General features: G+C 42.2%; 1 protein-coding gene across 1 annotated transcript in view; it reads right to left on the reverse strand.

Annotated features, from left to right (window-relative positions):
* Positions 1 to 23,241, reverse strand: part of LOC146790012 (uncharacterized) — a 450,689-nt gene that overhangs the window by 224,730 nt on the left and 202,718 nt on the right. The window contains exons 7-8 of the mRNA XM_085631249.1: positions 21,575 to 21,637; positions 15,115 to 15,177 (exon numbers count right to left, since the gene is read on the reverse strand). Coding sequence (XP_085487375.1) covers positions 15,115 to 15,177; positions 21,575 to 21,637 — 126 coding nt within the window. The remainder of the gene's footprint in view (positions 1 to 15,114; positions 15,178 to 21,574; positions 21,638 to 23,241) is intronic.

Genomic DNA, 23,241 nt, shown 5'->3' on the forward strand with positions numbered 1-23,241 from the left:
CTCAAACCCCACTCGCTTGTAAATACTGTGCATGATTCTACATGGAAAGCAGCTGGGTGTGTGCTAAGAGTCTGCTTCTGCACCAAAAAATGGCTCCCCCTTTTTCCTACTAATGCAACTGTGAAATCACCAGAGCAAAACGCAATAAATCTCTGCCTGTAATTCCTATTTGCACACAGAGTCATGTTTTCACATTAGTCACAAAACGAAATTTCTTTGCCAATTTGAAAGCACACTTACTGCTCTTTTTTTTTGGCAAGTGATAATCACTTTTACAGACTGACACATTATGAATCCACTTTTCAGATTTTTTAAAAAGCCCATGTCCAGACTGCTTTTTCAGACCACCACCATGTGTATCCTGGGTGACTGCCTACATACCAGCAAGGGCAACCAGCCTTAGTGATGCTGAATGTATTTGCATTACAGACTGAAACCTCAAACCCCACTCGCTTGTAAATACTGTGCATGATTCTACATGGAAAGCAGCTGGGTGTGTGCTAAGAGTCTGCTTCTGCACCAAAAAATCGCTCCCCCTTTTTCCTACTAATGCAACTGTGAAATCACCAGAGCAAAACGCAATAAATCTCTGCCTGTAATTCCTATTTGCACACAGAGTCATGTTTTCACATTAGTCACAAAACGAAATTTCTTTGCCAATTTGAAAGCACACTTACTGCTCTTTTTTTTTGGCAAGTGATAATCACTTTTACAGACTGACACATTATGAATCCACTTTTCAGATTTTTTAAAAAGCCCATGTCCAGACTGCTTTTTCAGACCACCACCATGTGTATCCTGGGTGACTGCCTACATACCAGCAAGGGCAACCAGCCTTAGTGATGCTGAATGTATTTGCATTACAGACTGAAACCTCAAACCCCACTCGCTTGTAAATACTGTGCATGATTATACATGGAAAGCAGCTGGGTGTGTGCTAAGAGTCTGCTTCTGCACCAAAAAATCGCTCCCCCTTTTTCCTACTAATGCAACTGTGAAATCACCAGAGCAAAACGCAATAAATCTCTGCCTGTAATTCCTATTTGCACACAGAGTCATGTTTTCACATTAGTCACAAAACGAAATTTATTTGCCAATTTGAAAGCACACTTACTGCTCTTTTTTTTTGGCAAGTGATAATCACTTTTACAGACTGACACATTATGAATCCACTTTTCAGATTTTTTAAAAAGCCCATGTCCAGACTGCTTTTTCAGACCACCACCATGTGTATCCTGGGTGACTGCCTACATACCAGCAAGGGCAACCAGCCTTAGTGATGCTGAATGTATTTGCATTACAGACTGAAACCTCAAACCCCACTCGCTTGTAAATACTGTGCATGATTATACATGGAAAGCAGCTGGGTGTGTGCTAAGAGTCTGCTTCTGCACCAAAAAATGGCTCCCCCTTTTTCCTACTAATGCAACTGTGAAATCACCAGAGCAAAACGCAATAAATCTCTGCCTGTAATTCCTATTTGCACACAGAGTCATGTTTTCACATTAGTCACAAAACGAAATTTCTTTGCCAATTTGAAAGCACACTTACTGCTCTTTTTTTTTGGCAAGTGATAATCACTTTTACAGACTGACACATTATGAATCCACTTTTCAGATTTTTTAAAAAGCCCATGTCCAGACTGCTTTTTCAGACCACCACCATGTGTATCCTGGGTGACTGCCTACATACCAGCAAGGGCAACCAGCCTTAGTGATGCTGAATGTATTTGCATTACAGACTGAAACCTCAAACCCCACTCGCTTGTAAATACTGTGCATGATTATACATGGAAAGCAGCTGGGTGTGTGCTAAGAGTCTGCTTCTGCACCAAAAAATCACTCCCCCTTTTTCCTACTAATGCAAATATAAAATTACCAGAGTTGTACACAATAAATCTCTGCCTATATTTCCCAACATGTGTAACCTGGGTGACTGCCTACATTCCAGCAAGGGCAACCAGCCTTAGTGATGCTGAATGTATTTGCATTACTGAGTCCAACCTCAAACCCTTAAACTATTCTTTTTTTATACCAATACACCTTAATTTATCGTGAAAACATAGTCCATATTATTTTACATGTTCCTCACATTTAAATTTCTCCCAAAACAGAAAATAATAAACACAACTTCAACAAAAAGAATTACATTTCTATTATTCATTTCTTAATTTACCATATACATCTCCTCTCAAACTCTAAACTCACCTTTAAAATTAGTTAGTTGTGAAAGAAATGTGGCACTCAAACAGCAGATTATCAGAGCCAGGATCTCTGTTCTCTACACCTCTCTCCTCTCAGCAGAACCAGATAATGGCAAAGTTTCCCTCTATTTTTCCACACATATACATGTAAGTTTCAAATCTCAGTGCTTCCCCCTTTTTTTCAAATGTAATCACACATTTCTATTGGTTGAAAACCAACCCTTTTCCAAAAGTACCCTTCCCCCAACTTGACTTCTGCCTAGTACCCTTCCCCCAACTTGACTTCTGCCTGCTACCATAGCAACAGCTCATGGAACACTGCTGTGTGGAGTTAGGTCAGAAGTTCGCCAAACAATGTTTCAATTCCACAGAGCAAGAGTGCTTGACTTTTCAAACCTTACAGCAAATCCATAGTACTGTTCTTTGGTAACACATTTTTCTGTACCAATACAAAACATGCTTCTATAAATTTACACATACAGCCTAGTTTTTAGTGTAGAATGGTATGAAACAGCCAATCAGTTCTTTTTTTTTATAAAAAAATATGTATGCCTCCATTTCCAAACTGTCTTTCATTTCTTTTTACCATTCTACTGAATTACACCTCCTGAGTGCATCCAGATCTCCTTTGAAGATGTTCACAGTGTGGATTGTAGGACACAGCTATGTCTTCTGGAGTGAAAAGTTTGCAGAGAAAACAGGTATTGTGAGAGACCTTGCTTTGCCAAATGTAGACATTAAATGGATTGGTCAGAGAGGGTTAAAGTGGCACCAATTGATGCCATTGGTGAAATCCTTCATGCAAATCCAACACCCTGACCTCATAATAGTGCACTGTGGTGGCAATGACCTAGGCACTTTGACTGGGGTAGGTCTGGAAATGCTTATGAAGGACACCTTTGCACAACTGTTTTCACTTTTCCCTAAAACTGCCTTTGTGTTTTCCAACATATGCCAAAGGCAAAAATGGAACTGGTCCAATCATTTCTGTCCGCAGATTGACAAAGCAAGAAAGCACGTCAACAAATCTGTTTCTGCTTTCCTCCGTGACTATGGTATGGGTTCCATTTACCACAACAACTTGCGTTACGACATGCAAGACATTTATAGAGGAGATGGTGTGCACTTCAATGATGAAGGGAACAGAGTCTTCCTCTTGAACCTTAGACTCTGCATCGGTACTTACTTGTAGGTACCACTAAAAAATAACTTCATAAACACAACGGCTCTTTTTAGAGCCCCCTAATATCTAAACTCTTAAATCTGCATTTCATTTCTTTTATTTATTTTTTTTGTTACCGTACGCTTACCGTACGCGTACCCCGTGATTTTTTTTAAAATCAATAAATGTTTTCTTTGTACTTTTCTGTCCTTCTTTGACCCCCTCACAAATGTAAGGGGGTCTGTAACTCTCCTCCTTGCCCCCTTTTCTTGTTATCACTCTTTTTTTTCTGAGTGAAACACATGAAATGGCGGCCGCCGCTTCCTGGTTTCGACCGATTCGAATGTTTACTAAGATCTAAGAGCCAATCAGAATCGCGCTCGCGCACGCCACCGTACGCGTACGGTAAGCGTACCGTAAGCGTACCGTAAGCTGGCTCAGATATATATATTGATTTAAAGGCTATTTTCTCAGAATCTACTGAACAGATTTACACCAAACCAACAAAAGGCACTTCCTTGACCTGACGACTACCTCTCTGCCAAATTTCAAGTAATTCTGTTCAGCCGTTCGGGCTGTAGCCCTGTCTAAAGGTCCTATGGAAAAATGCATGGGAAAAACGCGTTTTGGGACCCCCCTTTTATCTCAGCCCCCGCTTGACGAATCCCCCCGAGACTTTCAGGGTAGGAGCGGAGCGTAGGGCCCCACCTATTTTGAAAAATTTGCGAGGATTCGTCAACCGGCGCCAAAGTTATTCAAAATAGAATGTTGAGGATTTCCTATGGAAACGTGGTACTAACTATAACTACCTACTGGCGACCGCCAGTAGGTAATATATATATATTCACAGAAAAAAACATAGGTTTCAGGGGTGTTATAGTTAGCTGGATATAACCACATCACTGATGACATCTCAAATGACATCACTGATGACATCACTGATGGCATCATCCAGTGAATGTGGTTTAGTTTGAAATTTCAATATGTAATATATATATACCAATCTGTATTGAAGATTGAGTGGATATTTAACTGTTAGGATGCAGGACTTAGTAGCTGTCTGACTGTCTGTTTAAGTGAGTAATTAAAAGTGTATCACTTAATACATGGATTAGTAACTAAACTATGTGAATGTGTGCATCACTGTCTCTGTTGTTATATAACATGCTGCATCAGTTGGTCACTAATTACATGAGTGTGTATATTAGTTATTGATTAAGTGGGGGAGTATTTGTATGGGACATTGAGTTTGTGCGTGGTTGGATGGGGTGTGTGTAACTCTATGCATAGATGTGTGAAGGGTTGATTGACTAGGTGTATATGTTTAGGAGTGCATGTGGAAACAGTTGTTTGGGTAACTGAGTGTATTTATTTGTGTGTTGGTGAGCGAATATATGTTTTAGTTGTACATCTTCAACAAAGAAAAAAAATAACAGGCATTGTATTTGAGAGTTGGTGTATATAAATAATTATATATAAGAGTCAGTGATTGTGAGAGTAACTATATGAATGAGTGTATAATTGTAATGGTGATTCTTTAACATATTAACTATGAGTTACTATGTGTTTGAATAAATGAGGTGTTGTGTGTATAATTGTGTGAGTAAATGTAAGTGTGATTAATTGTTTTCATGAGTGAGTAGGATGGACTGCATAACCGACTAAGATGATTGCTGATGAGTCAATGTCTATATATGTGTATAAGTGCATTTGATAGTGTTCTATTAATTAGTGACCGCATGTATAAGTGATTCTGTTGTTGAATGCGTAGTTGTGTGTATAGACTTAGGAATCAGTGAGTGGGTATGTAGTAACTGGTATTGGTGCGTCAATGGTTTCAAATATGGTACTCTGTATTTTACAGTGAGTGATGAAAGGTTATAGTAGTGTATGATGAGGTGTATCAGATTGTCACGTGGATGATGTCATCAGTGATGTCATCAGTGATGTCATTTGAGATGTCATCAGTGATGTCATCAGTGATGTCACTGACCATGTCATGAATGATGTAATATGTGACATCATCAGCAGTGCATTGCGGGCGCACGAGTTATAGTTAGCAGAACTAACTATAACGGAGGAATTTCTATGGTTTTGTACGAGTGAAATGTCCAGCTAACTATAACACCCCTGAAACCTATGGTTTTTTCTGTGAATCTAGAGATGAGTATGTATGGGTCCTTATCAGGTTTTTAACACAGGTATACCCAAGTGCATAGTATTGCCCATAGTACTGCCCAAGAAGGAAAACAGAAAAAGCATATAGTAGTTTTCCTTCCTTTGGACCAGCACAGCATTTAAATAGTTTGACATAATTATCAAATGTAACTAGTTGATATGCCCTAAAGATTCTTTCTTTACATACCCAAAATAAAGACGTTCTTACGAGATATAAAACCCTTACAATGTTTTGTTTCGGAAAATAACATTTCTTTAATATAAATGTATCACCATGAATCCTATTTCTGTTTAAGATGCTTCCCATTCAAATTCTAACACATGTTTTAGTTACCATTGTAAGGTTATGAGTGGGTTTTCTGTGTGGTTGTGCTTAAATCAAGACTCACCTGCAAGACTTTTACCCTAGACAAAACCAAGGGAGATGTTCTACTATGTTGCTATGCAACATCGAATAACTTTCAAGAATGAATTCCCTAACACTAAAAATAATGGATTCAGATAAATAATTTAATATAAATAATGTTCAACTTTGGATCTCTACTCTTTGTCTACGCATGTGAATGACGTCACATCCCTTCTGACAACTTTGGTTTATAATATTTGTCTAAGACTGCTTTTTAACTTTAAACTTGTATTGTGCTCTGTTATGGACCGCTGTGAGTGATTTGCAAGCGTGTTTTTATGTTATCTGATCGGCGTGTGGGGCTTGTAGCGAAGAGTGGGGGATTTTAGAATTACTCCGCATTGGAAGCGAGCTAGCTTTGTGAACTGCAATAAATACTTCAATTCATTTCATTGTAAAAATTGCACTTACCCGCACGTAAAACTTTTGATTCACTCTCGCGCTTGCGAGGGATAGACTCTCTCTTCTATTCCGGTTCTCTTCCGGTTGCCGCTGTAGCGCCGCCATTTTGGTTGACGGTCTAGTGGCTCAACCAACACAGCCAACCCTCTATTTAGGAGGGGCCATGCAAGCGCGCAGTCCTAAGACTGCTTTTTAACTTTAAACTTGTATTGTGCTCTGTTATGGACCGCTGTGAGTGATTTGCGAGCGTGTTTTTATGTTATCTGATTGGCGTGTGGGGCTTGTAGCGAAGAGTGGGGGATTTTAGAATTACTCCGCATTGGAAGCGAGCTAGCTTTGTGAACTGCAATAAATACTTCAATTCATTTCATTGTAAAAATTGCACTTACCCGCACGTAAAACTTTTGATTCACTCTCGCGCTTGCGAGGGATAGACTCTCTCTTCTATTCCGGTTCTCTTCCGGTTGCCGCTGTAGCGCCGCCATTTTGGTTGACGGTCTAGTGGCTCAACCAACACAGCCAACCCTCTATTTAGGAGGGGTCGTGCAAGCGCGCAGCACGCGCGCCGGAGGCGCGCCAGAGGCAAGCCCGTCTGCGCCCGTCCGCGCCTCGGACGCACCCAGCACCGGCCTTGCTGTTAGAACTGATGTAAGATTAGTGAAATACACGAGGGAACAGCTACTAGACATAAGGAATAAGGTCAATGGGGGGGAAAAAGCTATTGCGATGCCAAAGCCCAGCCTGGTCCTTGAGTGTGGCCTGATTAATTGTCGATCTTTGACAAAACATCATCAGGAAACTTTTAATCTGGTGGAAGACCTGCATTTAGATGTGCTATTCCTCACGGAGACATGGTGTAGTGTTGACTCTTCGGTGGAATTAGGGCTTGCCTGCCCAGAGGGATATAAGATCTTCCATAAGCCCAGAGCAACTGGACGGGGTGGAGGGGTCGGGGTGATGTTCAAGGACACCTGGGACTTCGCCCCATTTAAGGTTGACGAAGTGGCGGGCATTGAGCTGTTAGGATTCTCCCTACAAGAACAGAGAGGGAGGCTCCTTACAGGCATGGTCAGTTATAGACCCCCAAGCTCTAATACTCAAGTTCAGGCTCTCTTGGATGTCGTTGCGGCTCAGTCACTGACCCACTCAAGAATGCTGCTCTTGGGGGACTTTAATATGTGGGAGAATGGTGCTCATGATAGCCATTTAAGAGACTTGACGGAAACTTGTGAGAGTCTTAACCTGCATCAGTCGGTCCAGCAACCTACCCATCAAGGGGGGCATATTTTGGATCTTCTGTTTGCTGACTCTAAAGACACTGAGGTGGTTAATATCCTACCTCAGACCTGGACAGATCATTAGTTGATCCAGTTCCGGATTTGTATACCGGATGGTAAAATAAGCAGACTGCCTCCTGCTACATATCGTATGGGGAGAGATCGGGCAAAACTCATGAGGAGCAGGGTTGAGCCACTTTTTCAAAATTTGCCTCATTTTGATCCTCATGAGTCAGTGGACCTAAACTATCGTCTGTATCAGAACTACATTGTTGAGGTATTAGATCAGCTTATACCTCTGAAACGCCTGAAGGCCAGAACAAAGCATTCCGCGCCGTGGTTTACTGAGGAGCTGAGTATTATACGTAGAGCTTCTCGGCAGGCAGAGAGGAATTGGCGAAGGCATTATGCTGAGCATGATAAAGTGGCTTTTAAAAAAGTACAAGCTCAGTATAAAGAATTGTTGGCTAAGGCCAAAGTGGACTTTTTCCTCAATTCTATTCTATCAGCACCAAATAGCGCCAGAGCTCTTTTTAAGATCATTAGGGACCTCTCTAACCCCACTAGTGTGGGAAATATGGTGGTAGCATCACAGATGTTATGCAATAAAATCGCCTCCCATTTTGAGGAGAAAATTGCTATTATTGTAGGGGGGCTTACCATGTCCGACCCCTCTCCGATAAATGTTATTGGACAATCGCCCCTGGTAGAACAAGGGGGAGTAACCTCACTGGAGCACTTTACACCACTCACTAATGAGCTGTTTAATAAATGTGCACAGAATGTGAGGTCAGGGTCTCCATTAGACCCCATACCTAACAGGGTCTGGAAAGATCATGCTTCGGCTTTGTTCCCACGACTTTGGCAGATATGCTGTCAATCCCTGAATGAAGGGATGGTGCCTGAAACATGGAAGCTGGCTGTGGTTACTCCACTATTAAAAAAACCATCTCTGGATCCAGGAGACCCTACTAGCTTTAGGCCCATTTCCCTGCTACCTTTTCCTATTAAAATCCTTGAAAAGGTAGTGAGTAGCTCTCTTTCTGGGTATCTGGAGGAGTTCCATCTCTTGGATAAGAGCCAGTTTGGCTTTAGGCCAAGTCATGGAACGGAGACAGCCCTGGTCACGGTGCTGGACAACCTCCGGATGCGGGCTGACAGAGGCCTCTCATCGGTAATGGTCCTCTTAGACATGTCTGCCGCATTTGATACGGTAAACCACCGACTCTTGCTGAACAGACTGGAGCATTTGGGAGTTAAGGGATGTGCCTTGAGATGGATACGATCTTATCTCACAGGGAGACAACAACTGGTTTCCCTGCCCCCTTTTACCTCCAGCAAGACCTTGGTGGAACATGGGGTCCCCCAGGGATCAGCCATCAGCCCCATTCTTTTTAATATCTATCTGCAGCCACTAATTCCTATCATCAAGGCGCATGGGGTTGATATTGTCAATTACACGGACGACACCCAACTGGTGTTCTCACTAGAGGGAAAGGATGCCATAAATATGGATGAATTCCAGAAATGTATGAGTCAGACCTCTGACTGGCTCAGGGCTAACTCCCTGCAATTTAACGGAGGCAAGACTGAGGTGATCTACTGTTCCCCAGCGAGAGTAAGGGATATGCCTTTTGACTTTAGACTGGCCCCAGATATGGATCCCATTGTCCCTGCGACTTCGGTGCGGAATTTGGGGGTCATGTTCGACAATGATCTGCAAATGACTTCGCAAGTTAAAAAAACTGTGGGGGTATGCTTTGCCCTTATGAAAGCTCTACGGAAGATTCTACCCTTCCTGCCGATGGAAAAAAGACCTTTGGTAGTTCGCAGTTTTATCCTGAGTAGGCTGGACTACTGCAACTCTCTGTATTTAGGAGCACCTCTTTACATCTTTCAGAGATTGCAGAGGGTCCAGTCTATGGCAGCCAAATTGGCGCTGACTAGGAAACGTGACTCTTCAACCACGCTGGTGCTTCAAGAGCTTCATTGGCTTCCTATGAGGGAAAGGGTCAAATTTAAATCCCTGTGCATTGTCTATAAAGCGGCACATGGCCTTGGCCCTTTTTCCTTACAGGAGAAAATCTCCTGGTACAAACCTCAAAGGACTCTCCGTTCCTCGAACACTTTTTTGTTAAACACTGGCAGGATTAAGAAGGCCAGAATGGGAGGTAGGGCTTTTAGCACTGTGGCCCCACGTTACTGGAATGAACTCCCGTTGAATATCAGACAGGCTAACTCTCTGATGGAGTTTAGGCGAAATCTGAAAACCTGGCTCTTCCCTAGGGAGGGGTCTATGGCCTCTTAACTTCCCTAGTTCTGGTTTGGCTTCCGCTCATTTATCTCTGTCATTTGTCTCTGCTGATGCACTTTTTGTTGGTTTAAAGGTTCTATTCCATCACAGTCTATGCGCCAAGATACCCGGTGGGTGATAGTTGCGCGATATAAAAACTAAATACAAATACAAATACAAATACAGTGCACTAATGGTTGTGAACTCTTGTGGCCCTCTGCCAACTCGTCTCTGTAGCTGGAGGGTCCTTTTTTAATAGGGACTGTAATAGTTTAACACAATTTACAATGTGGGGCGTCAAACAGGTTTTGCACAGATGATGTATCACCAGAAAAGACTAAGGGAATCAGAATACTTTGAAAGGCTCCAGCAGAAGAGGGAGACCACTGCTAAAATCTCTGTATGGCCACAGCACTGATGGCTAAAGTCTCCTTTTATCGAGGCAAAAGGATTCTGATAAATCACAAAAGATCACAGAAAACATATGTATTTTGGAAATAAATTAGAAAATCTCTGGAAACCTGTGATATAATTTAGGTATAGTACATCAGCTATGGATGAGTTGTATGTTGACCAAGAACGATGGAGGATGTTTTTGCAGATAGCCCTGCTGCACACAGAGCTTGTTGATCAATACTGGGAGCTGGGAGAAGGGGCATTGCTCTTAAAGCCAGATCTGTGTTAAATTCAATGGCTAGGAATACAAAGAGAAGCAAAATAACATGCTAAAGACAAATAGCAGCCCAATGTGATAGGACGTCTTTCTTGGCTACCCGCTGAAATCAGGGTACACCTAGGTAAGGCTTCTAGTAGCTTTTGTCATTTATTATACATCCATGTGTAAAACCTATACATTCTTAGTTCTACTGGGATTATATTGGCATTAGCAGAGGTGAATGCTAAAAGGGTGAATATTAGGAAAGCTCCAATTATTTTACATGAGGCTTCACTACATCACAATCCATTTTTATGCTGAGTGAAATGTAGAACCGTGCTACAACCAATAACTCTGTATCCTACAGATGTCCATGGTGGTCTGCTCATCAGTGTGCCTGTCCTTCAGAACAAAAATCTTACCTCTCTGGGTCATAAAGCCTGCTTTCGAGCCAAGACACAGTTTTCATAACTTTTGCATGAACTGTGCCTGATGAGGTGGCATAGTAACCAGACATTGTGGTCAAAGCAACATGTGGCATGAGTGGCAAAGTAACCACTCATCATGGGCAGTCCTCATGCATAGGCCAATCAATAGAACCAATGTGCATTGGAATTATAGTCCCGCAATACTGACCTGTAAAATTAGGATAAGAGGTGATCTGTAAAAGGCACTTCTCAGTGTGTAATATATAGAAACCTGAAGCTTTTTACGTAAAATATACAGCATATCAAATCATGGTATGCGCACAGAACATAATAATCCATTTGTATAATCAAAAGGCATATATGTCGAGCTGAAAGATAGAGGTGAAAGGTAAAGGGTAAAATGTTAATAGTGAAAAGTTATGGATATAAGGCCTAGAAGTAGTTGTATCCCCCAGATGTAGGAACCACATGACATTATGATATGCAGGGAAATCCCGATTCACCATGCAAGGGAAGTTACCTCTTTTAACATTCCATCAGCAAAAACATGGTGAAAGGATACTGGGAAAAAGTTCTTGAACTGAAGAAAAGTATGTAGTAATTTGGTAATGAACTCTTACTTACCAGTAATCTTCATTAACCTTAGGGTAATCCTTCTCATCAAGGTGCTTACACTGGAGGCTGTTACGCCTGCTACAGAAATGACTAACATGTTATTTGTTGCACAATTTCTATTGGATGGTGTACAAGAATCCCTCCCACCTCCACCACCTGTTAGTAACCAAGAATTTTAAATTGTGTCACTGGACCTAGAAGAGCGGGCGGGATCTACTGTGATGAGGAGGATCATCCTCAGAGAAATGAAGATTACCAGCAAGTAAGAGTTCACCACCCCAACATCTGATCCTCCTCCTCACTGTGTTTATATTTGAGGATGTACCAAAGCAAAGAAAGAGACAATCACAATTTTACCCTGCTCAAAAAAATAAATGTAATTGTATGTCAGCAATTTAAACCATTGCTGATTTCAGAACAGAAACACCAAAATTACCACTATCACACACAGCGAGATGCAAATTATTGTGCATTAGTAAAGTATTTGGAGCTGTCCATGCAGCAGCCCTGAAAATCTTCTCCAAGGAAGCCGCTTCTACTTCGGCCTAAGAGCTAGCCATGGCTCTGGTTGATCTTGGTAACACATTTTCTGGTGAACCTTCACCCATAGATATATACGCTTGGGAAATTGCTTGTTTCACACACCTACTGATGGAGGTCATTGTTGATTTATTTCCCTTGTTGGCAGGACCATTAGAGACAAAAAGGGATTGGGACTTCCTAAAGTCCTTAATTTTTCTAAATAAATTATTAAAGTTCTCTTGACATCTACAAAGAAAGGAGTGCCATTTGAATCTTGAAAAAGTGGAAGGATAATCTCCTGAAAAAAGTGAAAGTGAGACTGTACTTTTGGCTTAAACTTCAGATTTGACCAAGGGACCACCTTGTCCAGAAATTATTTTAAATAAGAAATGAAAAGAGATGGCTACACTCCCAAATGGCGTCTGGGGGTAATTCCCTCAGGAAGGAATAGGGTTAAAAAAAATTGGGTTTCTTTTAAGTCTAAAGGAACACAGAAGTTGTTTTTACCAGGGGCACTAAATGAGATAGATCATCATTTGCTCCTCTAGAGAAGTTTGTGGCTGCCCACTGGGCTGTTAAGGTAGAAGTTGACAAACCTTTAGAAAAACCCTCTCTTGAGAAGTCCAATATCCAATAAGGATCTCCGGAAACATGGTCCAAATCTGATTTTGAACACCATGAAGTAAAAATGACACCAATGTTTGTCATATGCCTTAAGAGTTGAATCCTTTTTAGATAATGGGAAGTCCCATTCCACATCTTTGGAACATTCTAGATGTAGTACCCTAGCCCTCTCAATCTCCAGTGCATCTGTCCCAACTTCTGAAACTGTTTGTTAACACTGGGTATCAAAGGAGTCTGGAATGAAGGAGAGGGATGATTTGGGGATCCATTACCATTTGTTTTAAGAGGGGAAACCATGTTCTTCTCAGCCAAAATGAAGCTGTCAATATCACAACTGAGTTTTCTTGAGTCCTCTGAAACACCTTTGGCAGGAAGGGAATCAGAGAGAAGGCGTACAGAAGCTCCTGGGGCCATGCCACCTCCAGAGCATCCCACACAAATGCTTGTTTGCAATTCTGATCTTTGCAAAACCTGGCATGTGGGGCATCCTCTGAGGATGCAAATAGATCAATTATTGGGCAACCCCACTGTCTGGCTATCAATAGAAATGTTTCCTGACTGAGTGTAAAATTTACCACTGAAGGCAAATTCTGGCTCAAATTTTCTTCCCTGAAATATCCAGTACATGTAGAGAGAGAAAATGTATCTCTGCTTAGGAAAATATCTACTTGGCTCTTTTCTAAGGCCAGGGACGTTGTTCTCCCTTGCCTGTTGAAATAGAATTTTGTGACTTGGATGTCTGTTCAGATTTTCACAGGCTTGTCCCTGAGAACTGCCTCAAATGAGTGTAGAGCTCTGTTGATTTCCTCTAACTTTCACCAATTTGATATATTCTGATTCTCTATGTCTGACCAATTTGCTTGTATCTCCTGAGTCGCTAATGTGACTTCCCACTCCCATTGACTGGCGTCTGTTGACAGAACCTGGGGAAGCTGTTCTTGTAGTGAAACCCCTTTCTGTGGATTTGAAGGAAGTAACCACTACAGGAGATCCTGTACTATACTTTGAAATACTGGAATCTGAATTTGTTTCCTCCCTGAGGATAGGAAATAATGACTCAGAACATGAAGAACCAAAGGCTTTTGATGGTGTTGAGCTCAAGGAACAAAGTGGTACAAGAGGCCATGAGTCCCTGGACTCTGAGCCATTGCTGGACTGAGGAGGACTTGCCCTGAAGCAACTGTTGACATGAATTCTGAAGATGTTATCCTCCAAGGCTCTGGCAGAAAAGTCCTTGTATGATCTGTATTGTAGAGGGCTACAGTGAACACATTTTCAGCAGAAGGCACCAGACTCAATTTCTCCTTGTTCAGTAGAAATCAATGACTCCAGAGTTTTGCAGACTAGGATCACAAGTTCCCCTGTCTTGGAAAAAGAAAAGGCAACAATTAACCAGTCATCCAAATAGGGATATAATTGAAACCTCAGCATATAAAGAGAGGCCCCTACTGGTGCATTACCTTGGTGAAGACCCATGGGGATGAAGAGAGGCCGAACAGAAGGACTGGAAATGATTGTTGCATACTGAAAACCGTGGGAATTTCTGAAAATCTTAATGCTTGGCAATGTAGAAATGGGTATCCTTCAAGTCCAATGTCTTTAGAAAGTCTCCCTCGGAAATAACGAAGTCACACTTTGGAGTGAGACCATTTTGAGAGAGAGATGTTATATAAACTTGTGTACGCTTTTTAAATCCAGAACTGGCCGAAAGGAGCCATCTGACATCTGTTCAAGGAAGAGAATTGAATAAAAGTCTAATCCCTCTTCTGCCGGTGGGACTGGAATAACTGCTCCTTCCAACAGAAGGGCTTGAATTCTATCCAAAATTGATGATCTTTTCAGACAATTGTTTGAACTTGGGATAATTGACCACATAAGGATCTGGAGGCTGAGAGAGAAACTACTGAATATCTATTTTAAACAGTGTCAGAACTCACTTGTTTGAGATATAAGATACACCACTGCACTTTTACTTTTGCAGTAGCTTAAGTAGACCTCTGTAGGAACTCTAAAATAATAAGCATGAAAGCCTTGCCTTAACAAGCGCAAAACGATTCCCATCTGGAGGACAGTAAACAAAAGATGAAGTGGAAGGTGTGAGAGGGGTTCTTATACACAATGCAATACAAATTGGTGCAATGAAGAGGTTAGGAGGCAGAACAGCCTCAAATGTAAGCAATGTAATGAGGAGGACCAAACATGGGGGGCAATGAAACACCATTGCCTATTAGACAAATGCCAATTGGTGCATTGGTAATACACCCAAATTTGCCATAATTGCAGGCTGAAAGGAAATTCAGAAAATAGAAAATATCTTAAAAATGAAAGCAATTATTTTTTTGGGGTTACCTGGTTGTGGTGGTCCCGGTGGAGGAGGCTGGAAATGGGGAGGATATGGTTGGGGTGCTTTTCCTGTAGATAAATGAAGTAAATACACAGTCAATTTAAGAAGCTTGAGTGGCATTTGTAAATAATGAGGAGCTTACACAGATAACGTTTTATGACACTAATATATAATTGTAATGTAAACAATCTTTTGGATTAAATAGAAGGTGTGTAAAAACAAATGTTGAAATCACCTTAACATTTAATTCCAAACTTACACTTTATGAAGGTCAGAACTGGATGAGCATTATTCATGTTTTATCCTTTTATATTGGGTACATGCAGAAAACAAAAAGAAATGGTATACTGTCGAAATCACATCAACAAATTGAAAATGATGGCTGCAATCAATAGGAAATTAAGTACAATGCATTCTAAAACATACACAATAATATAGCCATTGTCAAATTAGGTTCTCAATTGAAAATTGCCCCATATATAAACATATAAAAGGATACTAATGGTTGCGGTACTACAGCACTTTGTCCATATTGATTTTTTTTCCAATTTATCTCAACATTGTCCACATGTGGGCGGAACAGACATCTTTCAATACAGGGTTAAAATGGAGCTAGCTACAAGAAGTGCAATAAAAACATGGTTTGTCTATATTTTGAAAATAAATGTTCACCTTCAAATAAAGCAAGATATATTGCTTTATGAGAAGGCACCAGCTTGTTGCTGGGATTCTCCCCCAAAACAGAACTATCCGCTGGATTTTAGGACCTTGGTGTATAGGGACTGAGTCCTCCATCACCTTAGTACCCATGAGCCCAGGACCGACTAGCTATAGTGTCTCACTTGCTCTCCTTCTCACTCACAGAGAAACAAATGATTAGACACCCCAGAACACAACACTCCCAGATATATCAGGAATCGTGGTAACAAGACACACCCTTTCGCTCGCACTCTTGTACTTATCCACAATAAGATGTGACAGAGACACGAAAAAGTTTAAAATATTTATTTTAACTAACGTGCCCTAACATGCAGTATACGTGCCACAACAAGCAGGAAAATACAGAGTACAAATACAGTCAGACTAGAAGCTAGTCCATAAATCATAAAAGGAGATGTCATCATGAAAAGACAATAGAGCCTAACCTTCCTCCCCTTGCTAAGAAGCAGTAGTTTTTATATATTAGAAGATCTCTGGGCTTTGTCAGCAGACCCCATGCCTTAACCTATAGATGGTAGATCTACATCATAGGAGCTGTCTCTCTCTTCTCTCTGGAAAGGTCCCTCTCCAAGTAGGTGCTACCTATTCGTGTATTCTAATAAAAACCGAAGTACGTTGTCCAAACAACAGCTGCATCGTTATGCTTTGTCTAAGGGCTAGGGCCTGGCTAGAACAAAATAACAAGGAGCACTGTTTTTGGACTTTGCTCACAATGTTCAGTCAAAGTCCCAGAAACCTGCAGAAATTGAACACAGCAATGGGGACGCCCATCTGTTTACCCGCTCACTGGATCACCAACTGATCTCCCGGGTCCAGGGGGACTCGCTGCCCCAGGCTGCATCGCGCTCCACATGCACCCGGCATCGTCAGCGGCAGCTCCAGGAGGCGCAGGCTCAAAAGTTGAAGCGGCCTCCCGCAGCGCTGGATGCAAGTCTGTTTACCGGCTCACAGGCTCACCAGCTGATCTCCCAGGTCCAGGGGGGACTTGCTGCCTCAGGCAGCATCGCACTCCACGTGCACCTGGCATTGTCAGCAGCAGCTCCAGGAGGTGCAGGTTCAAAAGTTGAAGCAGCCTCCCGCAGCATGGGCCGCCCGTCTGTTTACCGGCTCACCGGGTCACCAGCTGATCTCCCGGGTCCAGGGGGACTCGCTGCCCCAGGCTGCATCCCGCTCCACGTGCACCCGGCATCGTCAGCGTCAGCGCCAGGAGGCGCAGGCTCAAAAGTTGAAGCGGGCTCCAGCAGCACGGGATGCGCATGGTCGGCTCGCGGGCAAAGCCCGGGTAAAGGGCAGGCCCGTCATTGACAGGAAGAGACAGGACAGGGCCACCCCCCTTGAATCAAGTGGACAGCTTATGGCATCAACTGCTGCAGCCATTACATCACAGGTTTGAGTATCTGCTCTGTCTACTGTGGAAATCTTTGATTGTTTTTCGAACCACGCGTCTGCAGTCCTTGCTCACATAGAGACTACCTAGAGACTAAAATAATATATTGACTGCTATTGGATAGTCCTTGATGCACTGGGAAGTTGACTGGTAGGTTTTTCCCAATTGTTAAAATTTACGAGTATGGGGAAATGAAGTCAATGGAGGGGAGTGAAGGGGGGGGGCAGGGGTACAGCCAGCAGGGATAATAGGGGAAAAAGGTTAGAAAGATCCGGAAAAAAACTCAGAAACAACAAACTGTGAAATTGCCTCATCCAGGAAGTAACTGTGTCCTGGATAGAATAAATACACTCATTAGTGAGTGTAAGGGTATTCTTGAGGACGATACATCCGAACAGGTCTTACCCACCGAATTATCTCAAGGCTCGGTATGTACAACTAATCACAGCCCTGGCCGACAGTTAATTATTCCTGCAATGTTCCACAAATTGACGGGAGGTGGAAGTCAAGTAATTTAAAAGTGTGAGACATTAGACACAGCGGACAGTAGACAAACTCCTGTTAAGAATGTAAGCGATAAATTCCAGCTATTGGGAGTTGAAGTCACCTGCGCGAACAGGTTCTCCCCCCTGACTGACTCTCTAGCTGGAGATGGCTCAGACATCTTCTCGTGTACCCCCACTCCTTCGTCTGGCTGTCCCTATTCCGAGCCAGTTCCATGCTTGAGTAACAACTTATCCTTAGGTCCCCAGGGAACATGCTCTCTCATCAATGAATTGAGGTCGGAAATATCATCTATGCGTCTAATGAGCATAGACCTAACATCTATGGTTAAACTCCCAATACAAAGGGTACCTACTTATGCAGAAGCCATAATAAACAATCCAAGCCAGGATGACCAGCCTAGTAAGGAAAGTAATAATAAATATAAGCCTAGCTCCGGAAGTATTGGTAAAGTTATTAAGGTGTCCGCCCAGTCGCAGCGCTGCTCAACAGCAGGAATAGAAATGAATCCTATGGCAGGGCCAGGTTGCCTGAATATGTCCAGCTTCAAATCAGTTCCGGCACAAACAGCTAATAATCGACCCTCACTATCAAGAACAGGAAATTCCCTACACAACACTCAAGAGCGTAGATTTATAGCGCCTAGATCCAATTCATTACAGGCCTCTACAATCTATATGGCAAATGTACCCAAATATGTCAATAACAACGCCACAGAAAGTGCAGATTCCCTCACCAACAAAGCAATACACTGGATCCGTCATGTGAGGGGGTGCCGCTCGGTTGTCCGTGAAGACATCATTAGTGCAAGAAGACTCACCTCACAAACTGACCCATTGGATTGCATTGAGCTAAAGCTCAAAGGACAAGATCTTGTAGAAAATATACTAGCATTGGAATGCCGTACAATGTCCCCAGATTACTCTTCAATTCAATTCAGTTTTTCCCCTCTCACTGATAGCTATGGATGCTTTCATGGGCAACATCACCCACTCTAAGTAGTGTCTTCCATTTTGGAAGATAATGATTGACTTCTGAACAGGACCTTTTTAGAACAGGAAACCCATGGAGCTCTTTTAGTAAGCAGAGAATCCTCGTCCCATACTCTTTGTAACTACAAGTCATCATGCCCCATTAGTGCCAGATAACACACTGGCAACATCATTGCCGCTACTGATGCCGGACATTCCTGGCGGGGGGCCAATGACTGGCCCCAGTGGCAGGGGTCCAGCCTGTGGTCACTCTGCAGGACTGTCGGTGCTTTCATGGAATATAGCCTGGTTGGGTTCTAAGATCGTATCCCCTGATTGGCACATCTTTATGGATCAATATGACATCTGCCTCCTACAGGAAACCTGGATGGTGGATCCATGCTTCCAAGCAGGTTACCTAAATTATAACATACAAGCTATTAGGGGGGGGGGGGAAGGACGCGCCTCATGTGGTTTCTTAATCTGGGTTCGCCAAGAAAGGAGTTTTGTCGTACAGACATTGGAGTTGAATAACAAGGATATCTTATCAATCAGGGTGAAATGGGGCCAAAGTGATATCATTGACATCTATAACGTCTATGCAAGAGGGACTATAATTGAAACCTCAGCATATAAAGAGAAGCCCCCACTGGTGCACTACCTTTGTGAAGACCCATAGGGATGAAGAGAGGCCAAACGGAAGAACTGGAAATGATTGTTGCATACGGAAAACCGAAGGAATTTCTGAAAATCTTAATGCATGGCAATCTAGAAATGCTTATCCTTCAAGTCCAATGTCATTAGAAAGTATCCCTTGGATATCAACTGAGTCACACTTTGGAGTGAGACCGTTTTGAGAGAGAGATGTTTTATAAACTTGTGTACGTTTTTTAAATTCGGAACTGGTCGAAAGGAGCCATCTGACTTCTGTTCAAGGAAGAGGATTGAATAAAAGTCTAAGCCATTTTCTGCCGGTGGGTTTGGAATCACTGCTTCTCACAACTGAAAGGCTTGAATTCAATCCAAAATTGATGACCTTTTCAGACAATCGTTTGAACTTGGAGTATTGACCACATAAGGATCTGGAAGCTGAGAGCGAAACTACTGAATATCTATTTTGGACAGTGCCCAGAACACACTTGTCTGTGATGTAATGTTGCCATTTTTCTAAAAAGCATCTTATTCTTCTCCCCATCATAGGGGATTGATTGTAATTATTTTTGCTGCTGATTTTGAGATTGCAGCTGTGGTCAGGTTTATTTTCCTGCGGCAGCTCCCCAACCATAAGCCCTGTATTAAAAGGACTGTCCATCGTAATAAGAGAGTGACAGTTTCTTATGTATAAAAGATTTCTTAGCAGTAGTTGACCTGAACGGTTTAAGACATTTCTTCTCTTAATCTGCCTTCTTTGCAAGGCCATCAACTTGTGATGAGAATAGTTTATCTCCTGTGAATGGCAAATGAAGAATCATGTACTGTGCTGTAGCAGAGGCATAAAGGGAATCAAAAGAAATATCCAACTGGAACTGGGAGACAAAACCCTAAGGGAATCAGAAGTCATATTAGACAGAAACAGGGAGACTAGTATCATATTCATCAATATGTCAGTCAGATCTTTTTGCTCCTGTAAGCAGCCAAATAACGCTTGAAAGTCTTTTGGAAGCATTTGTGCCGTGTATGCTGGATATGTGGATGCCCGCAAGGAAAGGTTTGTGGCTGTATATGTCCTCTTAATAGCTCCCTTGATTTTCCTATCTATAGAGTCTGAAAGAGATGCTTCCTCTGCTGCCAGTGACAAGGAAGGAGAAAAACATGGCTGACTAGTGTTTATCTTATGAATTTTTGGATACTTTTCATCATAATCTTCCAACATATATATCTTATCAGGAAATCTTGGAAACCCTAATTTGTCAATCTCTTACCATTCGTTTAGCCACATGCTGCTAATAACTTCATGTAGTGGCAAGTCGTCCAAAGGAGCCATGTGATATTTGGGGGAAAAGTCATCTCTTTGTGGTTCCTTATCCTAGGAGCCCAAAACGGCCCTGATATATTTGAGGACATCCAGATATTGTGTCCCTTGTATATATTTCCCTTTGGAAGACTCACTCTCCTCATTCTGATTTTGAACGTCCTCTGCTTTTTCACCACCAGCTGTGATAATGCAGAGCTCACAGCCTCACCTATAATTGCTCTGCAGCTGGGACCATTTCCTCCTCTTCGGGTAGTCTCAAAGTGCAGAGCACAGGCTTCATGATGACAGGAATTATTGCGCTAGTGTGACAACGTCCTGGTTGAATATGTTTCCAAGCCACAGAAAATCTTGTTACAACAAGAATACCATGTGATAAATCAATGTGCATGGCTCCAGACGAGGGCGCATAAAAATAGCACAGCTGCAGTGGCGCACAGAGCTCCTAGGCACAGTTCTATTGCACAGTATGCTTTTTCCCTAGCACCTCAACCCAGCTGAGCTTGTTTGCGGGGTACCAGAAGATACACCGCTGCACTTTTACTTTTGCAGTAGCTTAAGTAGACCTCTGTAGGGACTCTAAAATAAGAAACATGTAACCCTTGCCTTAACAAGCGCAAAACGATTCCCATCTGGAGGACAGTAAACAAAAGAGGAAGTGGAAGGTGTGGGAGGGGTTCTTATACACATCCAATACAAATTGGTGCAATGAAGAGGTTAGGAGGCAGAACAGCCTCAAATGTAAGCAATGTGATGAGGAGGACCAGACATGGGGGGCAATGAAACACCATTGCCTATTAGACAAATGCCAATTGGTGCATTGGTAATACACCCAAATTTGCCATAATTGCTGGCTGAAAGGAAATTCAGAAAATATCTTAAAAATGAAAGCAATAATTGTTTTTGGTTACCTGGTTGTGGTGGTCCCTGTGGAGGAGGCTGGAAAGGGGGAGGATATGGTTGGGGAGCATTTCCTGTAGATAAATGATGTAAATACGCAGTCAATTTAAGAAGCTTGAGTGGCATTTGTAAATAATGAGGAGCTTACACAAATGAAGTTTTATGACACTAATATGTAATTTTTATGCAAACAATCTTTTGGATTAAATAGAAGGTGTGTAAAAACAAATGTTGAAATCACCTTAACATTTAATTCCAAACTTACACTTTATGAAGGTCAGAACTGGATGAGCATTATTCATGTTTTATCCTTTTATATTGGGGACATGCAGAAAACAAGAAGAAATGGTATACTGTCAAAATCACATAAACAAATTGACCCATTGGATTGCATTGAGCTAAAGCTCAAAGGACAAGATCTTGTAGAAAATATGCTAGCATTGGAATTCCGTACAATGTCCCCAGATTACTCTTCAATTCAATTCAGTTGTTCCCCTCTCACTGATAGCTATGGATGCTTTCATGGGAAACATCACCCATTCCATTTTGGAAGATAATGATTGACTTCTGAACAGGACCTATGTAGAACAGGAAACCCATGAAGCTCTTTTAGTAAGCAGAGAATCCTCGTCCCATACTCCTTGTAACTACAAGTCATCATGCCCCATTAGCGACATAGTGCCAGATAACACACTGGCAACATCATTGCCGCTACTGATGCCGGACATTCCTGGCGGGGGGCCACTGACTGGCCCCAGTGGCAGGGGTCCAGTCTGTGGTCACTCTGCAGGACTGTCGATGCTTTCCTGAAATATAGCCGGGTTGGGTTCTAAGATCGTATCCCCTGATTGGCACATCTTTATGGATCAATATGACAACTGCCTCCTACAGGAAACCTGGATGGTGCATTCATGCTTCCAAGGAGGTTACCTAAATTATAACATACAAGCTATTAGGGGGGTGAAAAGGACGCGCCTTGGGTGGTTTATTAATCTGGGTTCGCCAAGAAGGGGGTTTTGTCATACAGACATTGGAGCTGAATAAAAAGGATATCTTAGCAATCAGGGTGAAATGGGGCCAAAGTGATACCATTGACATCTATAACGTCTATGCAAGAGGGACTAATGGCAAAAAATCTGAAGTTTTAGCGTCTTTCGATAGCTTGCTTGACCAACATTCTGGGGGGACGAATGTATTAATAGCTGGTGATTTTAATGTGAACTTTAAGCCCCTCACAAACGAGAAACATAACCTTACCGAAGATGAAGATGACCAGTGGGGAATCCCTAAATTAGATATACCTCCAATAAAAAAGTGGACGGATGTGGTGATTCAGTTATATTCAATCTGCCTGGAGAAAGGCCTTAGGGCGACAAATGGCAGAACCCCATCCAATAGACACGGGGCTTCAATAATGGTCTAAGTACTAGCCGCATCGATTATCTATTGATTAACATCCAATTATGGAATGTGCTAAGTGACATGGTGGTCTCAGAGAGGCCTGAGAGCGATCATAATTTCTTGTTTGCAGTTTTTAACATATTAATAAAGGAAGTAATCAAACCCATAAATAGAGAAATGGTTACACAGGATTTGTCCTCCACAAACGATATGAGGAGGTTAGAATGGGCGACCCTACTCGAGAACTCTGAAGTCCTGGATACTACTTGTGCTGTAT

Source organism: Triturus cristatus, chromosome 10 (assembly GCF_964204655.1).
Source record: "Triturus cristatus chromosome 10, aTriCri1.1, whole genome shotgun sequence".
NCBI classification, from domain to species: Eukaryota; Metazoa; Chordata; class Amphibia; order Caudata; family Salamandridae; genus Triturus; species Triturus cristatus.